Source organism: Amblyomma americanum, chromosome 5 (genome assembly GCF_052857255.1).
Source record: "Amblyomma americanum isolate KBUSLIRL-KWMA chromosome 5, ASM5285725v1, whole genome shotgun sequence".
Lineage (NCBI taxonomy): Eukaryota > Metazoa > Arthropoda > Arachnida > Ixodida > Ixodidae > Amblyomma > Amblyomma americanum.
The window spans coordinates 8,851,389-8,872,058 of record NC_135501.1 but is presented as its reverse complement, the minus strand read 5'-3'; the positions used below and the strand labels follow the sequence as shown (position 1 = coordinate 8,872,058).

Here is a 20,670-nt window from a genome sequence, read left to right as displayed (position 1 = left end):
CTACGTCACGTGCGATGAAGGTGTTGTATATCAAATTCCCTTGTCGTGCAGGAAACACTATATCGGGCAGACGGGGAGATGTCTGAACGAGCGCCTAATGGAACACGCTCGCAACGTCAGAAACGGGCAAGGCGGATCGCTGGTTGACCACATTCTCGCATGCAAGTCAAAACCCTGTAAGCCTTTCTTTGATAAAAGTCTTGTAATAGGAAAAAGTAGAGAAAGGTTAACGTGCGAAATCATTGAAGCCGAAAAGATAAATAGGTCAGGATGCTCGTGTGTAAGCACACCTTCCATTCTCCTCTCAGATAAAGAGCTTGTTTTTCTAAGAAATCGATACTGTTCGCACGTGTGATTACTGTTTTCTGGTGTATAAATGTGATGCTTCAGGAGAATAAAATTTGTTGGAAGTTAGCGCTCGTGGTGTTCGTCTCTTGTGTCCTCGTCTTTTGCTGCGCTACAGTGTATTGGAACCTTTTACGAAGTCGTTGGCAAGGCTGTGTACTCCTGTTTTCTACAAACTCAGTGGTAGAAATGGCTTCAAGGTGATGTTGTTCAATTGCTAGAGTGAAATTTTGCAGGTCTGAGTGTTAAAGTCCTCGAACCCAGAGGTGTGAGGACAGGTGAGGATAGTTTTCAGAGTATGCTGGCTTATTTATTTTTTATTTATTTAGGAATACTGTCAACCCTCAGTTGAGGGTCATTACAGGGAGGGATGTTACACATTAACACGTTCATACAAGAATAAGCAGCCAGATATAAAAAGAAATATGTGCATGCAATACAGTGGCCTACAGATACAACACAGCATAGGATATACAGACTATAAGACACGTATTCAAATGTTCAGCCGTCTGCCGCACGCACACCCACAAAATAAGCTGTGCAATTCCATATAGTACAGATTTTAGTAAAAGTCCTTGATTGCACCTGAAAACAATGCGGCATCAGAACTGCGAACAATTGCTGCAGGCAGCTTGTTCCACAGCTCTATTGCCTCTGGGAAGAACGAACAACAAAAGGCATTGGTTCAGGACAAGTACGGTCGAATCGCTTCACTATGATTTAATCAGGAGCTCAGTCTGCCTGGAGGTTTTAAGTACAAATCTTTATTAATTTTTAGTTCACCGTGAATTATTTGAAATAACATTTTTAGTCTCTGCTTCTTGCACCGATCTTCCAATAATTCAAGACCGCAAGACTTTAACATCGCCGAAACTGAGTCTGTCCTTCTATATTTCAAACAAATAAAGCGCGCCGCCCGGCGTTGCACCTTCTCTATTTTGGCCCACATTACTTTTTGATGGGGCACCCATGCTACTAACGCATATTCTAGGCATGGTCGTATAAGAGATCTGTATGCCAGCAGTTTAACATTTTTTGTCGCCCTTCCCAGTTTCGCTCTTAAAAAACCCAGTTTCTTCTGTGCCGCTGGACACACTTTTTCTACGTGATTGTGCCATTTTCCCCCATTGTGCCATTTTCTACGTGATTGTGCCAGTCCCTGTCGGAACTCATGCTGGCATGAGCAAGGAGGCCATTTGATTCTAGGAAAATAATATGTTTCGCTATGACGTGTTCCATAACCTTGCAGCAAACTGACGTAACGGATACAGGATGGTAGTTGTTCATTAGAGTATGATTGCCACTTTTAAATATGGGGATAACTACAGCACAACGCCGGTCCTGTGGTATGGAATGGGTGCTTAGTGATTTCTGAAAAATAATTACCAAATAAAATGATATCCACTCGGCATACCTTTTCAAAGAGCCAGTAGGTATCCCGTCGGGCCCTGTAGCCTTCTTATCATCTAACTGTAGCAACTGCTGGAATACGCCTTTCTGAGTAAAGTTGATAGTGTCCATGGAACTTGCGCTGAAAGATACCCCATCATCTACCAGAAATGGTCAATCACTTTGCGTGAATACTGATTGAAAATACTTATTGAATCCATCAGCGATAACACATTTTTCTTCTACTAGATCGTTTCCTACCGTCATTTGCTTTATTGTTTCCTTTCTGTGGTCTAAATGCCAAAACTTTTCTGGGGAAGTCTTAAGAAAGTCACTTAGAGTGCGGTTAAAAAATGTTTGCTTCGAACTGAGTAACAAAGCCTTTATTCTCTGACGTACTGTCTGTATGTCCCTAGGATCTGCTTTTCCTCTGCGCAGCCTTTCTAATTCGCGTTTCGCGTGAACAATATCTCTTGTTATCCATGGATTACTCCGCATTTTCTTGTTCTTGAGTCGGGTTGGAACAAACTGATCTATGCAGACCTTAATAATGGTTTTAAAGCGCTGCCACAATTCTTCAACTGTTTCGACCTCAGAGACATTTTCAAATTTGTTGAGACACTTTTCTAAATAATCTAGAATAGATGTATCATCGGCCTTATAGTTTTTGATTTCAACACGTACAGCAGGTTTTGTAGGTGGTGGTTTACAAGTAAGCACATTCAGCAAAATCATCTTGTGATCGGATATACCATCTGTGACTGCCATTTCATAATCGCCTACTTTATGGGAAAGGAACACCAGGTCAAGCAATGACTGCGATTGAGACGTTATACGCATGTTTTCTTTCACTATTTGCCTTAAATTATGAAAAAAATGTGATACCCAATTCACAAGGGTGGAAACTTGGGCGAGTCATTAACGATGATCCATGGTATATGAGGAGCGCAAAAACGGCACAAGGCCTGTCGAAAAGAGAGCTGGCCTTCTTAAAGATTAACTGAGTCGTGCATGTCCGTTGTTCCTCGTTCACCTGGTTTTCTTTATCTTTCCGAGCGCATGCGCCTGGTTCCCCTCACGGTCCACGTTCGTCTTGGTCGCCTAGGTTTCTTTCAGTCGGAAGTTAGCGCCTGTGTTGTCAGTGATACCCAATAATTTTTCCGCATTAGAAATTTCTGTATTTCCAGGCGAAATAAGTTCCCAATCAATATGTGGCAAGTTAATGTCGCCAGTCATTATTAGCCGGGTGTTCCTATTTACATGTGAGCAAAGAAACGTATTTAACACATCTAGAAAATCAGGTGAAGTAGTTGGCGGCCTATAAACGACTCCTATGAGGTAATACATGCCAGAAAACATGATTTTACACCACACCGATTCCGACATGTCACACGTAACCGTACAGGCTGTCAGCGATGATTTAACAATAATGGCCACACCACCACCACGAGAGTCCCGATCCCACCTGAACATTGTGTAGCTAGGAGGGATAATGCAGTCACAAGAAATAGCACTGTTGAGCCATGTTTTTGTAATGCAAACGATGTGTGGTCACTCGGATAGCAACAGACATTCTAATTCAGAAACCTTGTTAAGAATACTGCGGGCATTTAGCGAAACGATTCTGAGCTATGCTGTATTTGCAGAGCAAGAACGTATGCCCTCCTTGTCATGGCAAGCTTCCCCTGACACTTTGCAATTGCTATGGCGGCCCTTATCACGGCGTTCTTGGCAAAGAACACGCTCGTTCCGACTGTGATCCCAGGCATATAGACAGTCATCCATCTTAAGCCTATCATGGACCAGAGACACCTTTTGCTTGTTGTCCCTTTCTACAATGGCAGATTCCCATAATTTCTTTCGAACGTCGGTAGTTTCTTTTGCATAATCATTGCTGACATGAACAGATTTTCCCTTAAGTTTCTTGCAATTCTTGAGAATGCTATCCTTTTCCCTGCTGTCATAGAATTTCATTATGATAGGTCTATGTTTTTCTGGATTTTTCCTTCCAATGCGGTGAATTAACGTGGTCACAGCGTGAAAACGACGTTACAAAAGGGAAGTGTGTCCTGTTCTCCCTTCACGTTACCTTGAGCAGGTACTTCCACCCTCGTATGCTGGCTTCCTGCATCCATAATTTGTGGGAAGGAGGCCTCACACGGGGTTAGGAAGTGGTTGAAGCTTCAGCCTGAGAATGGTTGCAAACTTACTTGTAAGAAGTGATAGATAGCTGAACCATCTGTCGGGCTATCTCTTGTAATATCTCTGAGAAATCATGTGCTCTTGCGCTTTGTTGCCCACTGCCTCTGGCAGTGCGGAGTTCTTTAAATAGTTTGTTGATCCACTGCAAAATTGCGACATGTCGGTGGGAACTGGTCTGGAATAATCTTGGTGTGATGTTAAGAAGGCTGTTTGGGTACGTGATTCGGTTGACGCAGCTGCTGTTTCTGCTTCAGCTGATCATTTGCAGGATGGGAAATTGTTATTGTGGGAAATTTGTTGTGCAGCTCCCAGCAGCAGCAGCCAGGCCTGCCCACCTACCAGGAGGTGCTGGCACAGACGGAACGGATCACCCGCTGCATCCAGGAGCTGCTGGCGTGCGCCCAGGAGGGCAAACAGGCCGCCTTTCTTCCCTGCACCCACGGCATCCTGCAGGTATTTTTTATTTATATTTATTTATACAAAATACCTGCAGCACCCCCACTGGGCATTGTTGCTGGGGAAAACATCATAAAAGCAACAGACGGAATACAGTAACTTAGACAAATGATGCAATATACTGAGAGAACCTATAGAGTACGGGACGAAAGGCAAAAATGAAAAGAAATCTAAGATCTGACGAAATATCGTCTGATCGGGTAGTAAGTAATTCATTTCAACAGAAAAAAAATAAGACGCCGACCAAAGGTTTGTGTCAAAACAAGACGTTTCGGCTTCCATACGGAAGTCTTGTTCACTGAAGTTTATTCTAGAAGAGCGACGCTTAAATACGCTTCAATAACCGTCCCAGGCATCTTGTGTATGTTGGCGGGTGATTGCCAGCGTTATGATTAACTCTTTTTTTCAGTAGTCTGAATCGCCAAGGGCCATCAGACCATCTGAATCGCCATCAGCAGGTCAGGATAACTGCTGGGAAGGGGCTTCTATCATCACCAAGGAAATGAACTGGCTTTCACGCCAGTATCGAGTCCTTGGGTGATCCAGACCACTGAAAAAAAGACTTAATCGTAACATCGGCAATCTCCCGCCAACATACACAAGATGCCTGGGACAGTTATTGAAACCTATTTAATTGTCGCGGTTCCACAATAAAAATTTAGTGAACAAGGCTACCGTATGGAAGCCGAAACGTCTGTTATGACAAAAACCTTTGGTCGGCGTCTGCCTTTTTTTCTGTTGAAATGAATTAAAAAATGAAAATAACGTTGCAGAAAGACAAACATACACACGACCGACGTGGAGAAAATAACATCTCAAAATACAGCACTGTTTTGGCAACACAGCTACTTTGGGAAGGAAAAAAAAAACAGCACAATGCACTAGGACAAGAAATGGCCACACTGATTTTAACTAATGGTCATTTGAACATAATACAATCATATTAACAGAGCTTTGCAAAGCACTGTAAAAAGATGTGGGAGGGGAAGCAGCAATTTGTGCAGGCAGACTGTTCCAATCATTCTTGGGGAAAAACTATATTTGAATGTGTTTATTATGGAATTGTTTTACTGGGTGGTCGGTGCGAGCGGAAACCTGTATTTCTAAACAGATTTTTGTGCCAAGAAGAGCACACACAAGAAGGATGACGCCACAGGCGCTCACTTCAACTGTCTAGCGAGGTGGAAGCACTCGATACATATATCCCTCCAAAACCCCGCTTCATTGCATTACAAGATAATTTTGCTAGAACGACGTCATGATCGCTTATGCCTGGCAGCGTTATGGCAGATGAAACTAGGCTGGGGTCATGTGCTGAAAAGGAGGTCCAGCTAAGTCTCGTAGGTGTTTGAACAAACTGGAATAATGAGTGGGCATTGACCACTTCACGGAAAGCGGTATATAATAGGGATGTATTGTGAATTACTGATTGCAAAGAAGGCCATTCTACACTAGGCATATTAAGGTCTCCACCAAGAATAATGTATGTTGCGTGTAAAGCTAATAAGTCGTTACTAAGTTGAAAAAATGGCTCTGCACTGGCAGAACCCAGAGGCCTGGAAAAAGAGCCAACTGCTAATGAGATATCATCGCCCAGCAGAATTCTGCACCAGACAGCTTCACAGATCTCTAAGTTAGCCAGCGTACTTCTTAAACTGCTATGAACAAGTATGAACACACCACCACCGCCTGCATTGCGATCCTTCCTATACATAGTGTAGGTCGTAGGACATGTTTATAGCTGTCATTCCTGCCAGTTTCAGCTCTGAGAAAAAAATAATTGCACTTTCCATGGCCGTACAAGTCAGGGGTCATGACTGTGGTGCCACTGTAAAAAGCAATCACGTGGTGATGTGAATTAGAGGTAGACTTGACAGGTGCTGCACATAACGTCTGATTTTTGTTGATGTTTCCTCCTTTGATAGCAGAGCTTGCAGTTCCTATGTTTTTCATTTTTTTCGGTTGGTCACGAATGGATCCTATGGGAGCATTGGGGATTTGTTGAATGAGCTGCTTCCTGGAAGCCAGGTGATCAAATTAGGTGCTTTGGAACATCAGGATGGTCTCTTCGGTGTGCTTTGTCACAGTTCACGTGTTTCCTTCTTTCTGCCTTCATTTGGCCGGAACATACTGGTTGGCTGTGTAATTGGTTCTCATAAGGTTCACAGCACGCCGGTCCTTCCATTGCATGTAGAGAATGTTGCCATCCCGAAGCAACCGGACGTCTCCGTGCTGGGCTGTCCTCTCCTACGTGATGTCCTTCAACTCGGTTGAGAAGCAGCAACAATCTTTATGGGCTGTGCCACACGCAAGAGTTTTGCACTCAACGTGCTCGAAGAGTTTGGTTGACGTGTAAAAATTGTCCATGTAAACATGATAGCCCTGGTCAAGGTTCTCTGCGCATAGTTTGCTAACTACATCAAAAGATAGACCATGCGGTCCTGCTACCTCACGTTTGCCATTGTAGACAGAAAACTGAAGGCTGTACCCTGTTTCAAAGTCGGCCAATACCGAGTGTTGTAGGCGTTACCGAAAAAAAGTAACTAAATACGTTACTCGTTACGCTAAAAAAAAGGAATGCGTCACCGCCCTACGTTACCTACAAAAAAAGGTAACACGTTATCGTTACCATTACCGAAATAAAGTACCGCACGTTACTTTGCCGTTACTTCATGGCCATTAATTTTAATTAGTCTTTGAATTAAGAACTTATGATAGCAATTTTATAAAGCTCGCATTTCACATAAAACTTCTAGCCCAAACAAAATTTTAGGCAAAATCCTGATTTAACGAGAATACCTTGAACAAATATGCAGGAGCTTAGCAATGTTAAAACGCCATCTACAAACGGCACCCAAAAAAACACGGGAACAGATGTTATAGTGGCCTAAAGGCCCCTGTATAGACACATGTTGTGGCTTCTGACTTTATGGCACATGGTAAGTAAGTGGTTTTTATTAAAATAATAATTAAAAGGAAGGAAAAGATTTTTGCTAGCCCCGGCATCTGCCATTGATACTGAAGCACCTGAGCTGGGGCAGTGGAAATAAAGCATAGCAGGCAGAATGGAGAAATGAAATGAAAGAGGTGAGGGGACAGAAAAAAAGGATAGGGTGAGAGGTAATATACACAAACTCTTTACACAATAAGAAATGTGTCTAGGTTGTGCGCGTGATTAGTTCATGGTGGAGTAATAACAACACACCCTTACAACATTATATTGAGTACAACTGGAGTGGGGCATCCAGTTGTTAATCGTCCAAGGTAGCACTCGCGAAACGTTCGGTCACTGCGTGTAACTACCTGGCAGAGAACAGACGGGACGTCAAGCTCGTCTGTTCGAGGAATGCACACAGGCTCACCAAGGTTCGCTCATGGGTGCACGCACTGCCCTGGGGCCACAATAGCATCTTGAGGGAGTCTGCTAGTATGCCCAGCGCCCTATAGACCTCAAGCATATCGCGACTAGGAGCGGCTTAAGCGGCACAGTGAAGAAGCAGGTGCTCTAGTGTTTCCACCGTACTATGGCACGTGGTGAAGCCATTTTCTGAACGTGACATTAAACACAAAATGACACTCCATCATCAACTCTAACTTCACAAAGAAAACATTGCTAACTCTCAACAAATTTAAGGTAATTCTGAAAAATGTGATGTTTCAAAATGCTCTGCATGCTTCCACTCTGTAGAGAGTTGTGTGTGTGAGTGGTTTGGGAAGGTGAGGTAGGTGAAGGCAAGTGTGTGAATGCGTGTTTGTGCACGTGTTTCGTGCTTTATGGGCATTCTGTTTTTTTTTCTTTTTTTGTTAGCTGGGTGCGTCGTCAAGGGCAGGTGTTTCCGTCGTCGAGAGCACCTGTACATTTTTTTATTTACCATATCACTTTAGGTGCTCTGCACATTTTTTCTAAAAAAAAGTGGGCAGAGTGGGTTACAATTAGAACAAAAAGTAACTAGTAACATGACACTTCACGTTACCGAAAAATGTTAATGTAAGTACGTTACCCATTACAGTTCCGAAATGGTAACAAGTACGTTACAGAGTTACCGAACAAAGTAACGCATTACCGGTAACGTCGTTACTTGTAACGTGTTAGCGCCAACATTGCCAATACCCACAATTTATAAGCTCATTTCGTCACTTTATCTCTCATACACGGCCGAATTCCCGATCTTCCTTTGGACTTCACCATTCGTTCATCAACAGAGAGGTCACGTTTTGCTTGAAAAAAATTTACTGGCATTTCATTGATGTACTTCAAAAGCCAGGGCACTTTCCAAGTCTTTCCAATAATAGATGTAGCCGCCACTGAATCCTCCGGGTCCGCTACGTGCAAAATAGCCAGCAACGCGAAAAACCGATTTCGGGAAATTATTTTTGATGGCAGAAGGCCAGAGTAGATCATTCTTATATTCCAATAGAAATGTAGTCATGGCACATCAACAATTCCCATGTATATGATGATTTCAATGAACTTAAGCATCTCCAATGAATTCACTTCTTCCCATAAGCCGTCACACCGAGCATAAGTTTGTCTGTCCAAAACCTTCATCCATGCGTACTTATAAGTGTTTTTACACGGGGTCTTCATCACCTCTGCCGTGAAGAACATCAAGAAGTCAAGAGGTCGAGCTAATGTCTGAGCGCAGCTCCACAGCGATGCACCAATATGGACACCTGGCTGTCGTCTTGGTCGAAACGTGACACAATCTTGAGCATCTGGTAAACTGTCTTGGCTTTATGTCGTGAAAACCCCGAAGCACAAACACAAACCACTGTCATTAATTACAAACCACATGCAGCGCAGAAAACACAGAGCGAACGAAAGCTAAACTTAGGTGCAAGTGTGCGCTGATGTTCTAGGCCTCTGCGGTGAAGTCTCGCTGTAGGAACTAGAATCCAATGTTTGTACATCGTTGTTCGACTCCTCACCACTGCTTCTGTCGCAAAAAAATGGCCTCAGAAGCTGCCAAAGTGCTTGGTATCGGATTTCGTTCTCGAGGAGCACGCGGCGATGCAGACACCATGTTCACCGGCTGAAGCTGATGCGGCTGTTCGAAGTTTCATTTTTCATGGCGCCCCCTCATGTCGAAACACTGAAACCAAAACTGCAATCAAAAGAACAGTTGCTGAGCACACAAACTAGATGGCGCAGCACGTCCGCGACACTCCCGAATGCGAATTTTTGCGCAGGCGATTTGATCGTCCAAATGTGAACGATCGCCTATGGCGTGGTAGCGAAAGAGTTAAGGTATACTTTAGAATGAAGGGTCAGAAGTCCAAACACACACATCGTTCAGAATTTTCAGAAAACACTTCACAACCTCTGATGTACCTGCCTGTGTAACATCTAGAGTCTGACTTTTCGCTGATGACTGCGTAATTTACCGTAACATAATCTGACCTGAATGCAGTAAGCTTATGGCGCTCATCTTGGTTAATGCCATTAAACGTTTCTAAACCAAACAGATATCTTTCACCCATCGTACAGCTTGCATTCCAGCCACTTGTATTCTTAATGACAGTACTGTAGAACTAACAACAACATACCTTGGGGCGCACCTTCAGTTTGATTTAACATGGCATCACCATACGACCTCACCCTAGCGTCCGCTCACTTGGTCTCCTTATACGCAGCCTGACACGCCTCTATACGCACTCTAATAATTTGGGGCCCTGATCAGGCCTACATTAACACTATTATCGAATCCTTGCAGAACCATGCTATTCACTTCATATTTTCAGACTACTCAACCTTCACAAGCGTTTCAGCATTAAAAAAACGTGCTGAACTGGAAGATTTGTTACATTGCCGTAAACTTGCTCGTTTAATGCTTTTTCATAAGCTTTATCACCACCCATCCCTTCTGAGTGATTTTTTTCAGTCACCTCATGCCACCTTTCCACGTCGTGATCATTCTTTCAAAGTTAAACGCATAAAGTGTCATTCATCGTCTTATGCCAATTTATTCATTCCCCGCACTATCATTAAATGGAATAGTTTGCCATCAGTCATCCCCACAGAAACTGACATTAAAAAATTCCGAGAGCTTTTTTGCTGTGACTGAATTGCGTAAGAATTTGCTGTCTATTTTTGTGTTCATTTTTCCTATGTTATTCCTTATGTTTTAATTAACATTTTTTGTTGCATTTCTTGCTAAAATGTGCTGTGTATTACCCCACCCCCCCCCCCCTTATGTAATACCCTCCTCTGGAGGGCCTTTGGGAGTAATGTGAATAAAAAAATAATAATCTTTCATGCAGATCTGTATTCTCATGTTGTAATGCATTGTTGTTAGCCCATACCTCGGCACGTGTTGATATGTTCACCTTCATAGGTTTTTAATCTCACTAAGAAATGCCCCTTTGCTCTTTCTCGTGTTTGGTGATTAGGTTGACGCTCTCCCATGCAGCATATCTATGGGTAACAGGTGATATATAAGTGCACCTGGCTTCCTTTGTCGTCATTAAAGTTGAAATTGCGCTTCTTTCCTGTTGTCTCCTTTTTCCTGTGAACGTCTTTTTTAGCGCACAGCCTCCAGAAATGAACATGTGCCAACTAGCCCGTCAGAAAGTCTTACTTAGAAATGAAGCGACATAATTAATAGGTCCAGTTTTTTCCTTTTGCCTTTAGCGCAGCAAAACTTGAGCGCCTTCAGACAAGCAGTTAGAAGTCTCAGAGTCAGGAGCACGATTTGCCACTTGCCTCACCATGCTTAGAAGTTCTGTGGGCGACTTCTTGGGTTCAACAGCATATTTCGGGCCCAGGCTGAGAACACGGGTCACTTTGTCCGGCGGCACCACGTTTCCAAGCGTGTGCACCTTGTTGTTGAAGCTGGAGCGCTGCTTCTCTGTGTTGGCTCGTAGATAGCAGAGCTCGTACTGACATAAGGCTTCTGCAGTTCTGTCGGCAAGTGCTGAAAGCTCACGCCACTTCATCTTCTTTCTTGGGGAACTGTCGAGGCGGTGAAGCTGCAGGTACAGAGCTTCGCGGTAGAAGCGGGCTTGTCGTTGCCACTCAGACCGAAGGATCTTCATATTCTTGTTCCATGTTGAAGGGATGGTTGAAAGCCTCCGAGGAGGGCCTTGATCCAATCAGGAAGTAACTTGACACGAATACAGTAAGCTAAAGTCCGAGCACGGCAAACAGCAGCAGCCGAGCACACCATCGATAGCTCTAACCAAACGGGAATTAGATTATTTGAACCACGTTTCCTTGGAGTAATTAGGCAGTCTTTCCCTAACCACGATGTCTTTTTGGGTGGGTTCTGAATCCTATCCTCGACGTTTTTATTGGATGGGTTCTGAGTTCAACCTTTTGATCTTATTGGCCCTTTTGGCATCGAATTTTCCTCCTGTTTTATGCCCTTTTTTTGGCTCTTTTAGTCAATTTTAATTGTCTTTGTTTTTAACGGTCTGGTTTGGACCTTTTAATGCATTTTATCTTCATTCTGCCTGTAATGCCCTTTTGGCTTTTACTATTTTTTTCCTTATTTTTTCATGTTGTTATCACATTGTCATTTGTTATTCTGTTACTGCCTTTCGGTGCCATCCTCTACCAGCCCTTACCTTTTATACACTCCCAGTTGCACTTTATCACCTCGTGTCTTTTCACCTCAGTTATCTTTCTGTCACGTGCAAACATAGCAGCTGCTTCCCATGTATTCCCGCCCACTTTTCGTATATATACTGTGTCACTCTGCAATAAAGCACTAGTTGAAGTCAGCGCTGTATCTTTATATCTGCCTCTGTCCGTGTCTAAAGGTGCGCTATTTTTTCCAAATTCTAGAGCGAGCAGCACTTTCTGCAGTGGTATGCAGCAGAAAGGTCGAGCACACAAAATACCTTTCCACCTGCTAGTGTTGAATACAAGTCCTCTGGTCTTGGTAGCGGGTAGTGTTCGGTTTTCAACACTGGGTTTACTGTAACTTTATAATCTCCGCATAACCGCAGGCTGCCATCTTTCTTCTGCACCACTACAAGTGGCGTTGCCCATCACTACCATTTGGCCGAGTTGTTTTTCTACTCTTTCACGCAGTGCGAAGGGAACTGACCGTGCGCGACTGAAAACCGGAGCAGCATTCTGTTTTAGCAGCATCTTTGCCTCGAAATTACGTACTTCCCCCAAGATGCCCGAGAACACCGAAGGAAATTTTTCGCGCAGTGCTTCAACGCGGCTTTCTCCCAAAATGTGGCCGGTCTGCTGCCACTCTAACTGAAGGCGTTCAAGCCAGTTGTGACCTAGCAATGCTGGCAGCCACCTCCCATTATCGTGCGCTACGAAAACGGGCAGATTCGTGTTCTGATTGCCGTAGACGACTGATACATCACACTGGCCTTTCAAAGACAACTGCTCTCCCGTGTATGTGCGCAGTGACATGCTAGTGGGCACACACTTCACGTGCGGAGAGACAGAATTGTACACACTCTCAAAAACAATTGAAACAGCCGCGCCAGTGTCAATCTGCATTTCAATGGCTTGCCTTCCACTTGAACATTTACTTCGTAACTCGATCGCGTCAAGTTTTTAAAATGGTACATGTCTAACTCTTCTACCTCGTCCTCAGTGTCATCCACTGTATTCAGGAGCTTTGCTTAGGGCACATTTTCTGCAAGTTTCCGATTTTTAAACACTTATGGCACTTAAAATTTTTGTACCAGCACTTCTGCGATTCATGCTTCCTGCCACATCTTTCGCAAGAGGCTTTCACTGACACTTGGTCAGGAGACTTCGCCATTCTTTCGTTCCTTGCTCTTTTACTCTTAGCCTGCAAGGAATGCAATGATAAGTTTGTTTCTCTTGTTTGCATTACAGCGGCGTCTTTTGCCACCAGTTCCCGGTCCAATGCAATTTTGCACGCCCCCTCAAGTGTTAAGTTCTCTGCAGCGAACAATGCGCGCTGGCTTTCCTCATTCCAAAAGCCTGCAACCAATCTGTCTCGTAACGCATCTTGCAAGAATGTGCCAAACTCGCACTTCCTGGCCAAGTGTTTAATAAACTCTTCCACACCTTCATGTTCATACTTCATGTTCTAGTTGTATGCGGCGATTGAACTTGCAACGTTCAGCAATAACAGAGGTTTTTGAAAAGTAATGGGTTTGAAGCAACCGCTTTACCTCAGCATACGTTTGTTCGGCAGGCGTTTTCGGAACCCTCAGATTTTTCAGCACCTCATAAGCTTCTGCGCGAATAACAGACAGTTTTTTTCCCTCAGCGATTTCGTTTGCGCCGACAAAAAGTTAAAACGTTCCACATATGATTCCAAGTTCTGAGTTTTAGCATCAAACTCCGCTATCTTCCCGTAAGAAGGCATTTTGACAGTAGTCATCACACGTTGGGTTCTATGTAGTCACTTCCCTCTGTCGGCACTCCCACTGGACTTCAGTTGACACCTCCGTTCGCTTTCGTGCTCCTTGAACATGTACAGCTTAGTCGACGGTCGACGAACATGCCGGCTGCTCTGCCTGGTCTTTCCGCGTAGAACGTTGCTTCCGCAGTGCTGAGCCAGTTCCGCTCTCGGCCGAAGTGCCTCGTCGCCAGATGATGTGACTGACGCCAGACGTGGACGACGAACAAAGAACGTTTATTCAACAGCACGCAGGAATATATAGGCCTGAGAGGCGTGATAACGCAGCACGGAATCGTGGTTCTTCCAAGACCGCGATGACGTCACAACACAGCATCGTGCTATCACATAAACACTTAATCCTTGTATCATAACTTGGGGGCGTTGTAATAGGGGTGATAAATAAGTTCTCCCCACTTAAAAGCAGCTGACACAGTTCAATGCCACCAGACCCCACCCATGATCGCATACGCTACCGAACACATGCCGACCACAGCGGACCTTGCTCTTGGGGAAACAATGGCATGACACTCTGGCTGACACAAACAGGCATATATTGCTACAGCAATAACGCCAGCTAGTAGGAAAATGCACTAACGAATCGAGGTCATCCGATTCACCGGCACAGTTACGAGCGGACGTTCTCCCACGCTAGGGCAGGGAAGATACTCCACGGCCTGACAGGACGAGATGCAAGAGAACATTCTCCCCCACGGCCTTGCCCCAATGGTTAGGAGCAGAGCGTCGCGTCGAAACGTCATCAGCATAGAGTTTCTAAATATTACCTAGAGGGAAAGCTGGCGCCACCGTCTATGCAAGTTTCTTGAAGGGCACTTTGTCACGGATCTCCCCGGAGAACACTCGGACCGAAAGAATGGACTAGGCGGCAGGTGCACCCAGACAGACACTCATTTAATACACCCTACGTAACACAAACACTAGCGCATAAAACTAACAAAACTAACACAAAACACAGACTATCAATACGCACGACCCGGAAACACTGCTACTAGCGTCTACTACTAGCGTTCTACTGTTAGCGCTCAGCATTTGTGTTCATGGTTGGTTCGGTGCGGGTGCGCCGTTGCATGGGTCCAGTAGCCGGCGTCGAGGTGGCGTTCGACGTTCTCGGGTTGGCGTCGCTGGTGGCGTCGTTGGCTGCGTCGTACAAGCTTCCGGACCAAGCGCCCGTGGAGGTGATGCCAGTGATGTTGGCGTCGGGGGCACCACCTGGATGGGTGGCAACAGCGCTGGAGACAGCCCTGGCCGTAGCAGGTGGTAGCGTCCTCCGTTGACTCCCTGGAACGGGCTCAGGAATGGCAGGAAGTCCACGATGCGAAGCCATAGAACTCGAGCTCTCCGGAGCAGCACCTGGCGTTGCTCTCTTCCAGCCGAAGTGTTCCTGACCTGCCGGAGCCTCCGCTTCTTTGTTCTTCCCCCCGTGCCTCGCTCTCCCTCGTGCTTTTATAGCCTTGGCGTTAGTCCACGTAATCCTTGTCGTCGTCCTCTTCTTCTTCTCTTCTCCACCAACCATCTCTTCCCACCTCAATGAATGCTTCTTCTTCGCCTTCTTTATTCTTCGGTTAATACATGTAATTCTTATTGCCCTCCTCGTCTTCTTCAAACCTCTTTCGTTGATACTTTTATTTCAGACTCCCTATTATATGTGACGAGGACCACCCTCTCTCAAGAAATTTTCCATGAAAAACTGCTCACATCATCCTCATCTTCAAGCCTTCCAGCCAACTGACTTTCTTCTGTGGCGATTCTGGGCCCGGCACCCAACACACCGCAGATGTCCAGCGCACACCAAAAGCACACCAAACTGCATATTCAGAACATTAACACACCACTGCCGTTGTTCGTACGACGTCCTTAATAAACATTTTAATGTCTACAACACACTCCCTTATGTAAGGACATCACAACAACAACGACAATAACAACAACAACAAAAAGATACATCACAGATATAGCTAAAGCTGTTTAGTTTACTCTATCTGTATAGAGATCTAATTTGCAACATATGACCTCCGTTTTGCCTGGAACATCCGAAAGCACATCCCCCTTTATTTGGAGTAACGCTGTGATCATCTGTCTTCATTCAAATTGGGGTTTTAGTACCTTATTCCGTCCTACACATTCCTTCCCTCTGCATTTGGGCACCTCGGCAACATCATCCGTCTCCTCAGCCACTATCGAGCATGCTACCTTGGGTGCGTACCATACAGGACCTCTTTCTTCGCATTTTTTCAACATATTTACATGGAAAATCTTCTTAGTGTTATTTATCAATAATTCATTATCCATGTCATTTTTCTTCCTCATCACAAGGTACGGGCCCTTCCATTGCATCAGTAACTTATTATGATCCGTGGGTAGCAGGATGAGAACCTTGTCACCCGGATTCAGATTTCTGTGAGTGGCTTTCTTGTCATAGTAGCCCTTATAGCGTTCGCGCGCCCTTTCCAGGCCTTGATGAGCAAGCCTGCATGTTTCCTCCAACTTGCCCCGCAACTCAAGAACGTATGTGTATGTTGTCTTGAGATCTGACGCAATCTCTTTATTGGCCCACAGCTCCTTGAGTATTGTAAGTGGACCTCTAATGGTTCTCTCATACAACATCTCAAAGGGCGAAAAACCCATACGTTCTGCCCAAATAAATATCGAATCTGTTGTAAGCAGTCTTTCCAGCCGTGTTGACATACTAGAAAAAAAAGTGGAAGCTGGCCATTCTGACGACCAACCTACTGCTAGCACAGTCATTGAAAAGCTGACCGCCGAAGTTAATGTGCTCGCAGGGAAATGCGACGATTCCGAGAACTGCCTTCGCCGCAACAATCTGCTTTTTTTCGGAATCCCTGACTCCAGTGACGAAACGTGGGCAAAGTCCGAATCGGAAGTCATATCTTTCTGCTCTGAGCACCTTGAAGTACCTATCCAGAGCTCAGATATTGAGCGAGCTCACCGACTTGGCCGCTTCCGCGAAGATAGAAAACGTCCCATTATTGTTAAACTATCCAGCTTTAAAACCAAGTCAAACATTCTTTCCGCCGGATCTAAACTAAAGGAAACCACTTTTTCAATTCGGGAAGATTATTCAGGCCGTGTACATACAGCTCGAGAAAAACTACACTCGTATGGCCTTGATAGCAGCTTACCTTTTAAGATACGCTTCGATAAGTTGATCATGGGAAAAAAGCAGTACACCTACAATGCGGAGTCAGATTCTGTCCTCAAGTTGAAATCATAGCGTTCACTGAATAGTTCAAAGCCTCCTCAATCTGCATCGTATCAGCTGGTACAATCCCGCGTCCACGCAGCTGCGCACCACGAAATATTAGCTGTTCTCACAAACATCCGTAGCTACTTACCCAAAAAGGACTCCATCGAAGCCATCCTCGAAGATAAACTCACTGATATTGCTATTTTTACGGAAACTTGGCGAACCCCTGAAATCTCATCCGAAAAGCTGCTGAATAGTGTCTCATTCACAATACACAGGCGTGACAGGGTGGGACGGAAAGGCAGTGGCATCCTAGTTTTCGTTAATCGAGCCATGCCTTCATTTACTATTGATATTGAAAGTCGTCATGAAATCCTCAGCGTAAACTTATCCCTTCCCGGAAGCTCTATCTTACTCATCGCGTGCTATCGAGCACCTGATTGTGATCTTTCCTTCGTCAATGAACTGCACTCGGTACTTCTTGACTTAAACAGCCGCTTTCCCAGAGCAAATTTTATACTTTGTGGCAATTTCAATTACCCAGACATTGTTTGGGATAAATCCCCAATCCAAAGAATGCATTTATTTTGCACTTTTGTTTAATCTCACCCAGACAGTTAACATGCCAACTAGGATCAGCAACACGCTTGACCTGGTTTTTGTCTCGAATCCAGAAATGATCCACTCAATGTCTTCAATAAACGGTCTCAGCGATCACAACCTAATGTTATTTAATGTAGCAGTGCCGAAGCGGCTTCGCTACCCTTCCACTAAAGTTATCCGTGATTATAAGAGGGCAAATTTCCCTCTTATAAACGCCGAACTGGACAACTTCTTCCACATTTTCCAACAGCTTGCATCTTTAAGAACTGTCAACCAAAATTGGTTATTATTCAAGCGTTAACTTTTGACATTAATTGAAACACATGTCCTAGTCATTTCCATTCGTGGCGATGCAGGTAAGCCATGGTTCAGTGGTTCCCTAAAGAGGCTTTCACGTAAGAAAAAACGCCTTTTTCGCATTGCTAAGCAATCCAACTCAGTCGTCAGGTGGGAAAAATATTTCATGTGTCTTAAAGACTATGCACACCTACTGAAGCAGTCCAAAAGGAAGTTCTTCCACGAGGATCTTCTGCACATAATGAACAAAAATCCCCAAAAGTTTTGGAATCTTCTTTCCCAAATTAGTCATCATACGCACAACATATCACTTTCTAACTCGGATGGTTCACATGTGCTGCCAGACGATCGATCCGATGTACTGAACTCGTACTTTTCTTCAGTTTTTACCCATGAGCCGAAAGATAATATTCCCAAATTTCCTGGTACCAGTTTTTCACGGATGCCACCCATTATAGTCACTGCGGAAGGTATAGAAAAGCTTATCAACAAGCTGAAATTATCAAGTAGCCCCGATCCTGATAGCATTTCTGCCAAAATACTTAAAGCCACCAATGTCCCAACCAGCCGTATATTGCAGATAATATTTGCCCAGACCCTCGCTCGAAGCGCTCTTCCAACAGATTGGAAAATTATCAAAGTAGCTCCTGTATTTAAGTGTGGCAACCGGTCGGATCCATCAAATTATCGCCCAATATCTTAACATGCATCGCCTGCAAACTAATGGAACACATCATTTATTCTCATGTTGCCGTACACCTTGATAACAACACATTCTTGTTCGCTAATCAGCACGGTTTCCGCTGTGCTCTTTCTTGTGAGTCGCAGCTTTTTGAATTCACGACTGATCTTCATTTAAACCTTGATTCATTTTTTCAAACTGATGTTATATTCTTAGACTTTTTTAAGGCTTTTGATCGTGTTCCTCACTTGCGACTCATCTGTAAACTTTCTTCTCTCAGCCTAGACCCATTAATCTTATCATGATCAAATGCTTCCTCACCGACCGCTTTCAGTTCACCGTCATAGGAGGGCATCCTTCGGCCTCAACCAAGTTTTTTTCTGGTGTTCCACAGGGCTCAGTCCTTGGCCCGCTTCTTTTTCTCATCTATATTAACGAACTTCCTTGTGGAATTTCATCATCAATACGTCTCTTTGCAGATGACTGTGTCCTCTACTGCCGAATTTCATCTCAAACCGACCAGACCACGCTTCAGGATGACTTAGGTAATTTTAATAGATGACTGGTGCAATAAGTGGCTGATGCAGCTTAATATCTCGAAATGCAAGTTTATGCAAGTTTCGCGCAAATGCTCTAACATCACCCACGTGTACTCTTTAAACTCAGTCAATATTTCACAAGTACTAACGTATCGTTACCTCGGTATCCTAATCTCAAGCAATCTAAATTGGTCCGAGCATATAATTAAACTGGTCGCGGAGTGCTCCATAACACTGGGCTTTATTCGAAGAACATTATCGTTGTCGCCCCCGGCCGTCCGTAAACTGGCATATGAAACCTTCGTGCGATCCAAACTCGAATAGGCATGCGCAATCTGGTGTCCACATCAGACTTATCTCATCAACTCTTTAGAATCTGTGCAGAACCGCGCCACTCGCTTTATATCTTCAAAATACGACTACAAAATCAGTATCAGCAGTATAAAATTATCACTGGATCTCCCCTCATTGGTCTTTCGCAGCAAGATATCACGACTATGCCTCTTTCACAAGGTGTTCTATCATTTCACGCATTTGCACCAATCTTTTCTTCATCCACCAGCATGTTCATCTCGATGCTTATTCAATAGCTTAAGTATACAGCGCCTGCATGGATCAAGATCTGCTTTTAATAAGTCATTTCTACCAATCGCAGTACAGGAATGGAATGAATTGCCAGATTCTACTGTCATGGAAAGTGACCCTGTCAAATTTAAAGACCGGTTACTGTCTTTCTTTGAACATTAAATATGTCTTGTGGGGACCTGCCCTGCAGCCCCGAGTTTGCTTTCCCGCGAGGCACCGTGCAGCGGCGGTCTCACCTCGAGGCTGAGCGCAATTCCTTGTGAGTTACATTAACTGGCAAGAGAGGGCGCCAGCATCGCTGCGCGGAGACTGCCAAAGCCCGCGCGCGGGAGAGAGGGGTTTCGGCAGGGATGGTCGCCGCGAGCGGACGCGTCGCTCGCGGCTCCGCTCTTCGCCGGCGGGGCGAAGAAGCGACGGGGAGACAGGCTCCCGTACTCATCCCGTCCGGCCTGCGGAGTTTATATCCCTTGCCCTAGCGCGGGCGAACATTCGCTCGGAACCTTGCTGGTGAGTCGGACGACCTCGATTCATTAGCATACCTTGTTGCTAGCTGGCGTTATTGTTTCTGTAGCAATAAATGTCTGTTTGTGTCAGCCAATGTGTCGTTCCTTTGTTCCCTCAGAGCAAGGCCCACCGTGGTTGGCGTGCGCTCGGTAGCGTACGCGATCACGGGGTGGGGTCCGGGCGGCTTTGAACCGTGTCAGCCGCGATTGAGTGGGGAGAATGTACTTATCTCCCCATTCAACCCCCACAGTCTATATTTCTTTTCTCGCCCATAGTTTGATGTGCTTGAGCCACTCATTTGTAAATCCCCTTCTCTGATCGATTGATTTTTTTTTTGTAACTGTTTTAATGGTGTTCTCATTTGATGTCACTGATTGTATTCGTTGTCCTAATTGCCCTCATTGTATGTTTATATATATGTTTTACTAGATTTGTTCTTTTCTTTTCAACCTCTATGACTTTGTTCTTGTATTTTCCTACGTATGTTGCCCCCCCCCC

General features: G+C 44.7%; 1 protein-coding gene across 4 annotated transcripts in view; it reads left to right on the top strand.

The window, feature by feature from the left end:
- Positions 1-20,670, top strand: part of Git (ARF GTPase-activating protein GIT1) — a 359,911-nt gene that overhangs the window by 307,769 nt on the left and 31,472 nt on the right. For 3 of the 4 annotated variants that reach the window (XM_077664585.1, XM_077664586.1, XM_077664588.1), the window contains one exon: positions 4,242-4,389. In XM_077664585.1, coding sequence (XP_077520711.1) covers positions 4,242-4,389 — 148 coding nt within the window. Of the gene's footprint in view, positions 1-4,241; positions 4,390-19,023; positions 19,090-20,670 lie in introns of all 4 variants that reach the window. The other variant, XM_077664587.1, reaches the window with a different exon arrangement.